Source organism: Callorhinus ursinus, unplaced genomic scaffold, assembly GCF_003265705.2.
Source record: "Callorhinus ursinus isolate GAN/ISIS: 27379988/994484 unplaced genomic scaffold, GSC_fseal_2.0 scaffold2, whole genome shotgun sequence".
Lineage (NCBI taxonomy): Eukaryota > Metazoa > Chordata > Mammalia > Carnivora > Otariidae > Callorhinus > Callorhinus ursinus.
Window position 1 is genome coordinate 83,428,678 of NW_027397064.1, and position 14,986 is coordinate 83,443,663.

General features: G+C 37.1%; 1 protein-coding gene across 4 annotated transcripts in view; it reads left to right on the forward strand.

Moving 5' to 3' along the window:
• The window catches only part of GTDC1 (glycosyltransferase like domain containing 1), a 373,244-nt gene that overhangs the window by 321,432 nt on the left and 36,826 nt on the right, over window positions 1-14,986 (forward strand). For all 4 annotated transcript variants that reach the window (XM_073884347.1, XM_073884349.1, XM_073884362.1 and 1 more), the window contains one exon: window positions 12,927-13,011. In XM_073884347.1, the coding sequence (XP_073740448.1) occupies window positions 12,927-13,011 (85 nt within the window). Of the gene's footprint in view, window positions 1-12,926; window positions 13,012-14,986 lie in introns of those variants that run through there.

Here is a 14,986-nt window from a genome sequence, read left to right on the forward strand (position 1 = left end):
TATTCTGGCTTATAGATGACTTGCTTTTACTTTCTAAGTCCTTTTGTTCACTCTTTTTTTTTTTAATGTATGCAAAGGAAAGACTTGGGTTTTAGAAATGTATTTTTTAATCAAACATTTATTGACCATGAATTTCTCAGTAATAATTTCCCCAAAATGTTTAATGTCTTATTTTTACATTTATTCATATATTCCTTTTTTGTTCACTCAGTAATTCATTTCGGCAGTAATTTCTTCTTTGTTGATTCAAAAAATTGTTTTTAGGTACTTAATATGTACGTGGAAGGCATGGGGTTAGCAAGAAAAAAATGTGTTAATATTTGTATAACCTCAAACCTAAGACGTAAATTTTTTTCATTTTATAACATTTGTAAGAAGGGGGCAATGGGATGAAAATGAGGAGCACGCGGACCTTCCCAGGCTTTTTGCATCTTGCTAACAGTTTCTTGTGTCCTGAGGCTCTCCTGCCTTGAGGGTCCTGCTTTGACTGACAAGTTCCTTGGGGCTGTAGGGAGGAAAGGGGAGAGAGAACGAAAGTTCCAAAGGTTCCATCTGGGGGGTGGGGGAGGTTATCTAGGCAGGAGACTGGAATTCAAAGACAGATGTAAAGGAGCAGAAGCAGCTGCTGCTCATGAACCACTTGTGGGGGGGCAAAGGGGGATTTTTAAGGATCTCTCTTCCCCTCGTTTTCTTCAAAAAAAAAAAATGAAGAACTTGAGTTATTCAGAAATTATTTTTGGGTGCTGCGCTATTATGCTTTTTTTCTAACCATGACGCTGTTCCTGCAGCTATTATTTTGTAATGTTATTTTATTTTGATATATTTTGAAACAGGACTCTGTGTCTCTGTGTGATTGGAAGTGATGAAAATCAACTCACACAAATCAGGCATAACATTTGGCTTATTTGTCAGAAAGTCCTAGAAGATGATCTTGGGCCTTAAGGAGAGAATTCCATGCTCAAGCTGGGATCTGGCTCAGTTCTCTCTCTCTCTCTGTCTCTCTCTCTCTCTGTTTTTCTCTAGGTCATCATCTGGATTGTTGTTTTTTGGTTTTGGTTTTTGTCTCTAGAAGGCTATGTCTGTGTGGTGGGAAGGATGACTCCTGTATATTTCTCATGATCCTTACAACCTCAGAAGAGAGAATCTATCATTTCTAGCACCCAACTCAGACCCTGGTAAAAAGGACCCTTACTGACCCTGCCTGGGTTACTTTCCTCACACCTGCAGTAGGGGACTTAAGGAAACACAGGACATAATTTCGGATGACCACACCAGTGTTACCTTGGGATGGTTCCTTCAATCCCTGTTAAACAAACAAACAAACAAACAAACAAAACGTACCAGTTACTAAGAAGAGGAATAAGTTATGATACATTTGACATTGTATCTCTTGTTAAACAAACACTTTCTTGCTTGAGTTATTTACACCACTATCACCATACAGGGTGGAATTTTAACTTAAATTTAGATCTCTAATTGTCTTTTCAAATTTCTTTCAAAGGATCACACTCCAAGGTAACTTTGAAATGAAAGTTATTGCATCAGCAGAAAAACCTGGAGATAGAGCTACAAGATGGCTTAAGTGAAGCTCACATTCGTCACTGGAGAAATGATGCACTTGCACTTAAATGTCATCTAGAAACACCCAAGTCCTTTGCAGACCCCCTAAGATGGAAAGGCATTCACTACGAGATAAACTTGTGTTTTCTTTCGTTATGAAGATATACTCAAAAGAATTGCCTGTCACATACTAGACAGTACAATTGACATTGGAAACAGGTTGTAGAATTTGCAAGCTAGAGAGTTTCAAGCATTTGAAGGATTCTCATTCAGGTGTCAAGTATCTGTCAAAAACTATTTGTTGATTTTTATTGAAAAAAAGTTTAATTTCCAGTAATAGGAGAGTTCGTTATGGGAGGAGATGTCTGAGTGTAACTAAATTGAAAGTGCAAATGGGACTCTACTATTCTTTTGTATGCCTAAAACTTACACAACTATTAAAGAAGTCCAGACCCACACCTGGGTTATATAAAGGACTGGTCATATGTGGTGCATAACTACTTGTGACCACAGTGACTCAGAAGATATTTTAGGCTCTGACTGTGAAGATCTGCTCATAATATAGAAGAAAGTGGTATATCTTTGTAGAGACAAACTATTTGGATAATCTATTTTAAGTCAACAAAATAAAAATTTATGTACATCGTCTTTACTATAATTATGGTAGATTGAATGATTGCTCCCAATTCTTTCTTTTCATAGAATTATACGTTATACACATATGCCCTTTTCCAAGTGACTTCACAGTGCACCTTACTAGTGGAGGCAGGGTACTCTCCCCAACATGTTGAATTTAGGCTTGGCTGTCACTTGCTTTAAACAATGAAGTTGGGTGGAAGTGACACTGTACCTATTCTAAGCTGAGGCTCTAACAGGCATTGCGTATGCCCTCCACATGAACTGCACTCACCAGGAGAATACCGTGGGCTGGGTAACCTGCATTCCAAGGAACATATGGAGATACATGAAGTAGACCTGAACCCAGCTGTCAGCCTGGAACCCAGAGCTGGGAAGCTGGAATTGAGTCTTGTACAAGTGAATTACAGCAACTCACAGGCTCATGAGAGAAAAATAAAGGCTTGCTTTTTCAAGTCACTGAATTTTGGAGTGGTTTTTTTTATGCAGCATTATTATAGCAATAGCTGACTAATAGAGTAGTATTTCTTTCCTCTTCCTACAAGTGTTTTGGAAATTGATGGTGCATCTAACAACTCATAGCATTGTAGGATCAAGGAAATTCACTAATTATACAGTTAATCATTTAATTAGAATTATAGGAAGTGGTACAAAAAGGATGCAAAGAACACAAAACACAGAGACATAATCTAATCTGAGAGTCAGGAAATGTTTCTCTGAGGAAGTGACATTTGAAGCTGAGCTCTAGCCTTTGGCTAAGCAGAGTTGGGGGCAGGGAGAGAAGCATTCCAAATGAAGGGAACAATCTTTGTAAAGTCCCTAAGGTAAGAAAGAGAAGCTCATTTCTTACAGAGAAGTTTCTGGAAAGCAGAGGAAATAGGAAAGTGCTGAGAGAATGGTGGTTGGCGAGGTTTACTACAGTATTATGGGCTAAACTGTATCTCTCCAAAACTTCATCTACTGAAGCCCTACCACCCAGTACCTCAGAACGTGACTCTATTTGGAGGTACAGTGTTTAAACTAAAATGAGGTTATTGAGGTAGGCCCTCTAACAGTCTGACTGGTGTCTGTATCGAAGAGAAGACCAGAACACAGACGCAGACACACACAAAGGGGAAACCATGTGAAGACCTGGGAAAAGACAACCATCTACGAGACAACAACAGAGGCCCCAGAAATCAACTCTATCCATACCTTGGTCTTGGACTTCGAACTTCCAAAGACTCCAGAATTGTGAAAAAATAAGTTTCTGTTAACTAAGCCAGCTAGTCTGGCACTTTGTTATGGCAGTCTGTCTTAGTACATTCAGGCTGCTCTAACAAAAATACCATACACTGGGTGGCTAATCAAAAACAGAAATTTCTTCATCGTTCTGGAGGCTGGAAGTCCCAGATTAAGTGTCTGGTAAGATTCAGTGTCTGGTGAGAGCCCACTTCATTTTCATAGACCGTCATCTTCTTGCTGTGTTCCTACATGATGGAAGGGGCAGGCGAGATCCTTGGGAATTCTTTTATAAGGGCATTAAACCCACTCATGAGGGCTCCACCCTCATGACCTAATCACTTCACTTCCTGATACCATCACATCAAAGGTTAGGACTCCAACTATGAATTTTGGGGGACACAAACATTCAGCTTATTATAACAAATTAATACACACTACAAGCCCAGTACTAAGTATCATGCCTAGAAGTAGTAGCTGCTCAGTATATATTTGTTGGATTAATTAATGATGGAGGTGAATAAGCCATATGAAATACACCATATTAAGGATTTAAAAATTTTTTTATCTAAAGAGCAATAGAAAGTTATTGATAGTTTTAAGCAGGAAAGTAAATTTTTTCAGATTGGTTTTAGAAAAGTTTTCTCTGGCTACAGTATAAATAATGGAGAATTAGGAGGTTGTCACAGGGGAAGATGGTGGTGACTTACACTAAAGCTGGGACAGTGGAGATGGAGACAAGTAGATTAGTTTAGGACATATTCAGTAGAGGAATCAAGGGGGCTTTGTGGCTGGTTAGACAATGAAGGAGAAGGAGAGGTCAGAATGGCTTTGAGATGGGAAACCCTGGCAGAGATCCAGATTTGTGAGGAAGCCCACCAGAATGGTTTGTGGCAAATTGAGATGCCTATGAGATATCAAGAAGAGACTTCCAGTAACAGGATTATTATGGTGTAGATACCCTAAGAATTCTCCCACTACAAATACTGAAATTCTAGATACAATAAAATAAATGCTCTTCAATCCATAGTTGAGGTCACAAGAAAATAAGAAACATCACCAGGGACCAAAGGAAGAGAAAACTGAGACCCCATGTGATAATGACATGAACTAACAAGGCAGGTTGTAAATAAGCTGAGGTAGGCTAGGGTGATGGTTATGTCTCAGAACCATCACCCTAGCCTAGGAGCTTTCATTTTCATACTCAGAGATACACAGAAAACAAGGCCTTGGAAATTCTGAGGGTGATGGCGGGGGGGGGGGGGGGGGGGGGATGTTGAAACTGAAACTTACAAAAATCCAGGATCATTTAAGGGCTACTCTTTCAGTAAAATGATAGGAAATAATCTGCAAACTACCACAAAGAGAAAACAAGGAAGTAAGCTATCTAGCCTTGGGTGCAAGGTGGAAAATAAGCCTTACCACAGAATCTGTAAACACAGACATGTCATGTGATTTGTATGATTGAACACCAATCAGGTGAGCTTGGTGTTCAAACTGCATGGCTTCTAAGACTCCAGGTTGAGATGTCAATGTATTCCCAGCAGAAGCAAACTGAGAGCAAATCTAGTGCTATACAACCTTATCCCAGGCCTTATGTGATGTCTCCAGCTGAAGCCGATCAAAAATGAGCTCACCATTCAAAATTCCAAAACATACAAGGTAACAATCCACCTTGAGAGATTTAGAAAAGAGAAAAAGCAGCAGAATTATACTCCCAGGAACTACAAAACTATCAGATAATGATAGGTAATGATAATCAGAGAGACTGTAACACATATGGATTTAAAATGTCTAAAGCATTAGAGAAAGAAAAATAAAAGCATTAAAAACAAGATACATACAGATTTGATAAAGAACCAATTAGAAATTCTAGAAATGTAAAACATTGCCCTCCAAGTTAAATGCAATCAGTGGTTTTAAGGGCATATTAGATATAGTTTATGTGGAATTCATGAACTTGGAAGTAAATCTGAGGCTGTAAAGAAAATAGATCTGAGTTTATACATATATTTGTATATATAATTTACACACACACACAAATATATACGCGAAGGGAAGTTCGAATGAAAAAATCCCTTGTAGTAGAATTTCATAAGGATTTAATAAAGGGAATAGGACAAACCTCAACCTTTTAATGCAGATTATCTACAAAGGAATGCTCATGAAATTGACAACAAACTTCTCAGTTGCAACATAATAGGCAAAATAAAATAATACCTGCAAACTGTTGAGAGAAAATAGGTGCCAATCAACAATTCTATATTTATGTACATTTCTTACTCTACACCTATATCATTCAAGAATGCAGTCAAAAGCAAATACTTCTTTCCAGATAAATAGTGAGAAAGCTTATGACTCACAGAACTTTGCTGAAAGAACGAAGTCAGAATGTTCTTCATAGAGAGAAGTTGAATCCAAACAAGAATGAGATGTAAGATGCAATAGTGACAAAATAAAATGGTAAGTACATAATAAGTCTAAGTAAGCATTTTCTGGATAAAATAATAAAAGTAACCATTTGGGGCATAAAAGCAAGATGAAACATCTCTTGACTTTGCAGTAGGTACTTCTGAGTGGAGGAGGGCTACACTGGGTAATTCAATTATGTAAGTAAAGTTTTATTTCTTAAGTTAGATACTGGACAGAGGTTATGATTCTATAACTCTTGATTTCTTTTTATGTATATGAATGTGTCATAAGAAATTTAGAAATCAATAAATTATCTTTTTTGTAAAAAGCAAAGTAGATATGAAAGTCTGAAAAACAATAATAAGACAAGTGGAGAATAAGCAGATTTTAAGTGTCATTACATTTTTGTATTAGTTAAAAAGATGGTAAACATATTCATTAACCTTAGACAAAGTGAGAGTAAAAGAATGGAAATAAAGTATATTTCCAAACAAGAAGAAATTTTCAAAGATAATAAACTCAATTGACCCAAAAGAGAGCAAGAAAGAAGGAAAACAGAATGATAGTTAAAAAATAAAAAATAAAAATAAATAAAAGCACAAAATGTAATGGTGGAGATAAATCCAAATATAGAAGACATTACAATAAATACAAACCACCTAAAGTTGCCCAGCTAAAAACAGATATTAAAAGATTGAATTTGTATTTTAAACATTTAGGTAAATAATTTCTACTGAAAGGCATTCAAGCCTTAAGGAAATAAAAAGTTTGAAAGTGAAGTTCTATGAAAAGAAACACAAGACAAATATCAACTAAAAAACAAAAACAAAAACAAAAATTGGTGCTACTGTATTAATATCAGAAAAACAGACTTTAAGACAAAAATCATTACTGAAACATTGTTAGGAATAACTAATTGTGGACAGCTCATGATGATAAAAGGAATAAGTCACCTGGATGATATACTACTTCTGAACTTGTATTCATCAAATAGCATACATTCTAAATACATGAAGTAAAAACTGATCATATTTTAGGGGAAAAAAAGGACAAACATGAAATCACAGTGAAAATATTTTTAAGGCTCTTACCTTGGTAATTGGCAAATCAAGCAAACAAAAATCTTAGTAAGGATACACAAAATCTGGACAAATTACAAGCCTGTTATGATCGATATATATTGAAACTTGAACCCAAAAGTTTGAGAATATGAATTTTTTGAGGCAAACGTGAAGCATTCGCCAAACTGATCACTCACTGGGTCTCAAAGAAGTCTCAAAAAATACAAGAACTGATCTAAATAAGATTAATGTAGAAATTAGAAAATAGAGTTGAATACAATGTCATTAAATTAGAACTCAACAACAAAAATCCATTTGAAAATGCAAAATACACATAAACTAATTTATGACTTGAAGAACTGAAGGATAATACAAGTATTACATGGCAAACATTGAGTGATACTTCTTCCCCTTCTCGAACAATTCAGTCTTAATGCTCTTAAGGGTGACAAAGCAGGTAGGTGGAGCTGCAGTGGCTCAGAGGAGGATATCAGAGCCCAAGAAGGATGAGGAGACTATCCACCAGGGATGGCAGGCACTCTGGCGTGAGAATCAGCCTGCACCCAGTGAGAAAGTGTCCACACAGAAGAAATCAGAGCCCAAGCAGGAAAAGGAGGGCATCTGTGTGGGGAAGGGGTAGCCGTGTGAATAGGAGATTGGTTGCATAAAGTGAGGTTGATCACATAAGTAAATATATGAAGAAGAATGGAAGCTAGGCTTCTCATTAATAGAGAATGTAGTTACGTATATGGAAAGGGAAAAAACTGGAGTAAACATGAACTTGGAAGTGTCAGCATGAACTCATGGTTTTCAATATGTATAGATAGATAGAAATAAATTTAGATGTAAATATATGGTATAGGCATACATATACTTCCTGGTTCTATCTTCTGTTAGGGCCTGGAAGCAGCAACACTCTGATAACAATGAGCACATACAGCACACAGATCTTGGCTTCTAAATACCATTGTCCCATAAAAGGAAATAGGACGTCCTAGCGAAATGGCCGATTCTGAGGCTGGAGAGAGGAAAAGTACAAGAAGAACCTGGACCTTGTGCCAGAAACCAATGAAGTGGTTAAAAAAAAAAAAATGATGGGGACATATGAAAAGGCCCTAGAAGCCAGCTTAAAGGGGCTCCTACTGACCACATTGGCTATAATTTGAGTATCAAAATTAATATTGATAGTAATATGATAATAGCTTATAGAATTTACAATATTAAGTAAAACAGGAAGCCATGAGACCATACCATATTAATGAATAACTTTAAGTTTTATGAAAGCAGAATATCTATATAATTTCAAAGTACTTCCCCACAAGAGGGGAGGGAAGTAACTTATGCTGGAAAAGCCTAGAAGACATCAGTTTTGTGATGGTTGAAAGAGGTCAAAGAAAAAAACATCAGTTATTGAAATCATGCATGAATTGGTGTGATGATTTGAGAGGAAGTCAGTCTTGCTTCTATGACACTGTGACCTGAATCTAATCATGAGGAAACATCGGACAAACTTAAACCAAAGGAAATTCTGCAAAATAACTAGATTTATCTTCAAAAGCATGAGAGTCATAAAAATCCAGGGCAGACTGAGGAATATTCCAGACTGGAGGAGACCAAAGAGACATGACAACTTAATGTAGCCTGTGATTCTCAACTGGATCTTTTGGTAACAAAATATATTATTGCATCAGTTGATGACTCCGGAATGTGGTCTATTGACTAAAGGGCAGGAGTGTATCAAAGTTCGTCTCCGGCTTTTACTGGTTGTGTTGCGTGTAAGTAGGAAGATGTTCTCATTTGTAGAAAACATATTCAAGTGTTTGGGGCTTACAGAACAGCAGGTTAGCAACTTAGAAGTATTCAGAAAAAAATGACTTATTTGTACTCAGTGTCTAGATTTCTTTGCAAATTTTGACTGATGTGTGGAAGTGTTGAGTCACTATATTATACACCTGAAACTAGTACAACGCTGCATGTTAACGAACTGGAATTAAAATAGAAACTTAAAAAAAAAAACCCAAATTTAAAGAAAACAACCACTAGCAAACAAACAAAAAAATCTATGATGTAGAGTAAGTACTGCTTAGAGGTACATGGACAGTCTTCACAATTTATAATTCAAAAGAAGAAAGATTAAAAATAGCAAATTAACTATTCCATTCAATACACTAGGAAAAAACAAAACAAAACAGCCAACTGAACTCTAAAAAAATCCGGAGAAAAGGGAAGTAAAAAGTCAAACAACAAATGACCCATTAGAAGACAAAGAAGTAAGAGAGAGGGTACATAGTGGCCCTTCTCCACCTTGGGGCAGCAGCTAGGACTTTCTTCCTTACTTGCTTATTGAGAAATGTATTCTCTTGCAGAATGAGAGAGGAAGAGTCCATTCTTAAGTTTAATTTTGAAATCCTGAGTATTTGTATATCAAGCATGAAGGCCCTAAAGATCTCAAAGCATGACACTAATATCACAAGCCAACGATTTGGGAAAAATAGATGAAAAGCCAGTGTTTTTCACCTCATATTAAATAAAGACCCCATAGATAGGTTGAAGGAGGGAAGAAAAGGAGAAAACAGCCAGAAGGGAAACACAGAGCTTACACATTGGTGGTGCTTCTGTGAAGGGACTTTGGCCTGACCCTCCCACACCTAAGCTTGGAGAAATGTCCGTGGCTAAAGGAATCTGGGAGCAGAGAGCTACCTGATCCTGTATCTTGAGGGAACCCAAAGAGGCCTCCAGCCTCACAGATTCCCCGGTGCCCACCATAACACAGAGCAGCAGAAGACAGATGTCTGTGTGGGTGTCCGGGTAACCAGTCAGAGAGAGCCTCTGTGTTCTGGACATCCCAACGAGTCTCTGAAAGAGCCACATGGTTTCTTTAGGCCTAAAAGACAGGATGTTTACCCTAAGGGGTCAGGATTAGAATAGAGTTACACAAGTGAATAAAGTCCAGATAGGGTGGTGGCATCTTGGAGACTTGCATGGACTCACACTGGAGAATCAGGATTGTTAACATACCTCTCAGTGAATGTCAGCATGAGTAGATGACTCTCATCTGAGCATCCCATTTCTTTGTAAACTATCCAGAACATAGTTCCCAAAATATCTCAATGGCTCTTTTATAGGCTACTGGATAGGTGGATGCCTGGATGCATAGGCAGATGGGTAGATGACCAGATAATAAAAAGGCAGTCCCTAAATTTCATCACTCTACAAACCACTGTGCTATTGGGCTCCATGCCATGAAGAATGCCACCAAGAGAGTAGCTAAATCACCCTCATTCACTCACGCCCATTCTCATCCTTCTTTCCAAGATCAGCAGCAACTGGGAGTAGGAGACCAACAGACTCTTAATCATTTTCATCTGAAACCAAAAGAACCCCAAGGTCAGTAGAAAAATCAAGTGGCTTTGCAAAATGGCACATTAGAAAAAAAATTATCATTGGGAGTTACAGACACTGAAAAGTATTAAAAAAGAAAAAAGACATTTCTTCCAAGTTTCCTGTTTACTGAAAAAAACAAAGGGCATTTGAATTATTTTCACCTTGTTTGGAATCTTCACTTCTTATCTTGAACTTACTACATGTTTATTTGTATATTTAGAGAGATCTTAGCAGGAGCAAATTTGTTATTCTAAAGCAGTCTGCAGATGTACACTCACACAGCATAACCAAATCACAATTTTATGCAGGATTTTTTTCTTCTTAGATTTTGCAGTTCTTAAAGGAAAATGTGGAAGCAGTGGTATGTCACAACTTCTATTAGAGAAGTCTGAGGGGAAGGAGGACAACATGGTGATCAACCTCGGCAGTCCCCACGTACAGCGTGATTATGTTGTAATACTGTTTGATCAGTTTCAAGAGATGAATATCACCTCACTTCAAACAATATGATCCAGTCTCATTGTATGGAATTACAGCTTCTGTCAATCAGCATATGGCATAACCCTTAAAGTGCCATCTTTGGGGAATGTCATAAAAATGATCGCAACACTTGCATTAATTAGTAAGTTTTTACACGAAAACCAAGCATAACCTGTTAAGACAATTTATCTGCTGTATCTCTGTTCATTTTTGTTATCATAAAAATATGTATATAACCCATACATGCATATGCTTAGCTGATTAGCTCAACTTATTAGAACAGCTGTGCTGATAACAAAGATATCATAAGAATGAGCCCCTTACTTCTGTGTGGATCAGTAAGCTATACTTTCTATGTTTTGTTTTATGGTCCCCAACTTGAACCAGCTATCCTATCAAAGTGAGGGGTGGGTGCAAAGTAAGGGTAAACATTAAATTACCCCTAGGTCTATGTTCTTGACAAAACAAACTCAAAATTTCCACTTGTCAAGTGGTAAATAAATGGCATATGGATATGTTTGATATGGTAAATACAGATTAAGAGTCTTTTGAATGTCATTACTTTCATTTTGTCACTGTTAATGGTTAGATACAGCATTTTAAGGCAATAAGAATTATGATCTTTTTTACATTAGCTATGGAATGTTTTCCCTCTTGCTTGTGGTTGTGTTTCTTTGTTATCAATTATTGTCTTTGTCTTAGGTTTTGCCATCATCACCCAGTAAATCCTGTTGTTTCGATTTTTCCCACTGTACACATAATTGGAGGCATTATTGCTTTGACATGGTACATACTAATTTGACCTGGGACTTAACACACTTTCTCAAGGCAACTAATACTTCCAGATTCAACTGTATTGTGTGTGTGTGTGTGTGTGTGTGTGTGTGTGTGTGTTTAAAGAATTTATTTATTTATTTGAGAAAGAAAGAGGAGAGTGAGAGAGAGGGAGAGAGATCACGAGCAGGAGGGAAGGGTAGAAGGAGAGGGAGAAGCAGATGCCCCACTGAGCAGGGAGCCCAACGTGGGGCTCGATCCTAGGATCCTGAGATCATGACCCCAGGCGAAGGGAGACGCTTAACCAACTGAGCCACCCAGACGCTCCTCAATTACTCACAGATGCCCTGTGTTTATTGACAGTGTGTATATCACTGGGGTATTGTGCTCCTTTTCCCAAGGAACTCCTCTCCATGTTTCCTGGCATTCTCCTTCCCACTTTCCCCCAGGCTCCTCTACTGCCATCAGCTGAGAAATCACTCGTTGTGGTGGATAGCCTTCTAAGATGGCTTCCAATGATCCCTGCCTCTCAGTATTCACAACATTGTCTAATCCTCTCCCCTTGAGTATGGGCTGAACCTAGTGACTTGCTATTAGTGATAGAATATGGATGTCACTTCTATGATTAGGTTATAAAAGACTTCTGTCATAGTGACTTCCTTGCTGGCTTTGATGAAACATGCTTCCATGTTGGTAAAACCCATATGGCAAGGAACTGAGGGTAACCTCTGGCCAACAGCCAGCAAGGAACTGAGACTCTCATTCCAATAGCCAGTGAGGAACTGAGTCCAACCAATTTGTAAATGTGAGCTTGGAAGTGGATCCTGCCTCAGCTGACCCTTGATGTGACTGTGGCACCAGATGACATCTATACTACAAGACCCTGATACAAAAGACTCTGCTAGGTTGGACACAGATTCCAAACCCACAGAAAATGTGAAATAGTAAATGTGTAGGGTTTTAAACCACTAAACTTTGGGTTTATTTGTTACATAACAATAGACAGCTAACACAATTACTATCTCTTAGTGAACATGGCAGGTAGCTCACTACACTCCTTTTATAATGAGTAGTAAAATAGTGGGGCTGGGGATCTTTACATTTTTTTCCTTCAAAATATAGACAGTTTCATATCCAGGGGCAGGTTACATGGAAGTGCTGACCAAGTCCATTAAGAGACATATGACATCTTTAGGACCTTCCCACAAAGATCCTGCCATTCTTCATGTGCAAGAGATATTGACCAGTGTTTACTCTTTGAGATAGGATTATAAAAGTGCAATTTCTTTTTCCATGACAAGGTTTGGCACATAAACAGACTGGGACTATGGAAATATAAAATGGTTTTTATTCATGTCGCTGATAGCATATTCTTAGACACATCTCTTTGTTTCACAGATTCTTTCTTCCATCAGCACATCATGTCAGCGGCTTATTGAGTGTGTGGTGGACAATCCCACCGGAGCCTTCAAAACCATTACAGGTAAGTTGTCTTATTATTACTAGTAGCAAGATGACTTGAAGAATGCATCCTAAAACAGGGTCTATACTTTGTGAACTGTTTCATTTACTTAATTATCCACATGAATAGAGGGGAATAGTGATGAAAAGTAATTATAGTGGTCAATAATCAAAAGCTTTTTAAGATTTGACACATAGATTTGATCTTTCCTAAGTGCATTTAACGTAATTTTGAGATCTTCTTATTTCCTTGATTCATATCTACTGCAAAGACACACTCCAGTGAGGTGTTGGCTAGGAGAGGGAAGTCAATTTGGTACTGAACATGTTCCATGGGTGAGCCATGTGTGATTTATCAAATAACTGATTTATTTAAATGTTCCCTAAGTAGTCTAAGATTTAAAACAACAGTAAGGAAAAAAGAAAACAATGAGATTATTTTCCTTATTAGATTAACAAAGATTTTTTAAATGAATTCTCTCCAGGCTAATTTATAGGGAAAATGGCTTATACATAGCTGGTGGGGGTATAAACTGACACAACCTTTTTAGAGAATAATTCTACCAAAATACTTCAACGTTTTAAGCCCATTTCATGTCTTAGAATGTATGCCAAGAAAATAAATCTGAACTTGAAAAATACTAAAAGATATTTATTGAAATGTTCTTTATAAGAATAAAAAATTTAATGCAACCAAAATATCTGTCAAAAGAGCTAAATACATTATCAGATATATAAAATATAAGCTACCTTAGGCAGTTCAAGAGAAACACTTGTATTATGGAGAGGTACCAGGAATATATTGTTAAATTTTTAAAGTTAGCCATTTAACAAAATATACATATATTTTGGTTCCAATTTTGTTTTAAAAAATGTCAACCTTCAATGTGCATGGATGAACAACATATACTAAATCATTAAAACTGGTTTTCTTTAATAGAGGAATTATTGTGAGATATTTGAAGACTTTCCAGTGAATATGCATTATTTATTAGTGAGAAAAGACAGCTATTTTCACTTTGAAAAATTCTAGATATTAATTTTTGCTTTTTCTCCTTTGGTCACTGAAAAAAATTCAACACATAATCATCTGTTTCATTTTGTCCTCTAATTGTTCATCTATTTTTTATTCATTAGCTCAGTTAGCATTTATTAAACAGCTATCATGTGTCCTGTGGTAGTCACTGAAGAAACATTATGGAACAATTCTTTAATTTGTGTGTCATCTTTGCAGGTTTCCCACCCACTACAAAATTATAAATGTCCTAAAACTGGTTCTATAGCATCTACTTTTAAAATAATCTCTTCCGGGGCAGCTGGCTGGCTCAGTCATTAAGCATTTGCCTTTGGCCCCAGTCATGATCCCAGAGTCCTGGGATCAAGCCCCACGTCAGGCTCCTTGCTCGGCGGGAAGCCTGCTTCTCCCTCTCCCATGCCCCCTGCTTGTGTTCCCTCTCTCGCTGTGTCTCTCTCTGTCAAAAAAAATAAATAAAATCTTAAAAAAATAATAAAGGAAAATAAAATAATTTCTTCAGTGGCCAGAATTTTGCTGATGGTTGCCAAGGGTTCAAAGAATACCTTTACGTTCAAGTTATTTATTGCTAAAGGAGTGATTTTTGAACTTTTAAAAGTCAAGACTTGAGTTCAAATACTATAATATGCATTGGAATGGATTTAAAAACTCAAAGCCCACTAAACAATTAAGCAATAACTTCAGGAATAGTAAGGCCTTAGTATGTCTATAAAAGTATTCAAAATATCCAACTGGGATAAGCTAGTCACAGAGTTCCCACTGAGCATGGAGTCAGTATTGGAGCAGAATAACACCTCATCAGTTAACTATATTGGTATGAGCATATATGTAATCCATATGGAATATGGATGTAAGTACAGTCACGCAATGTGTACTTATATATACATATTTGGGGATCAAAGATTTAGCAACCATATGCACCCTTCACTATTGATTTAAAGTTTTTTATATATCACAAATAGCA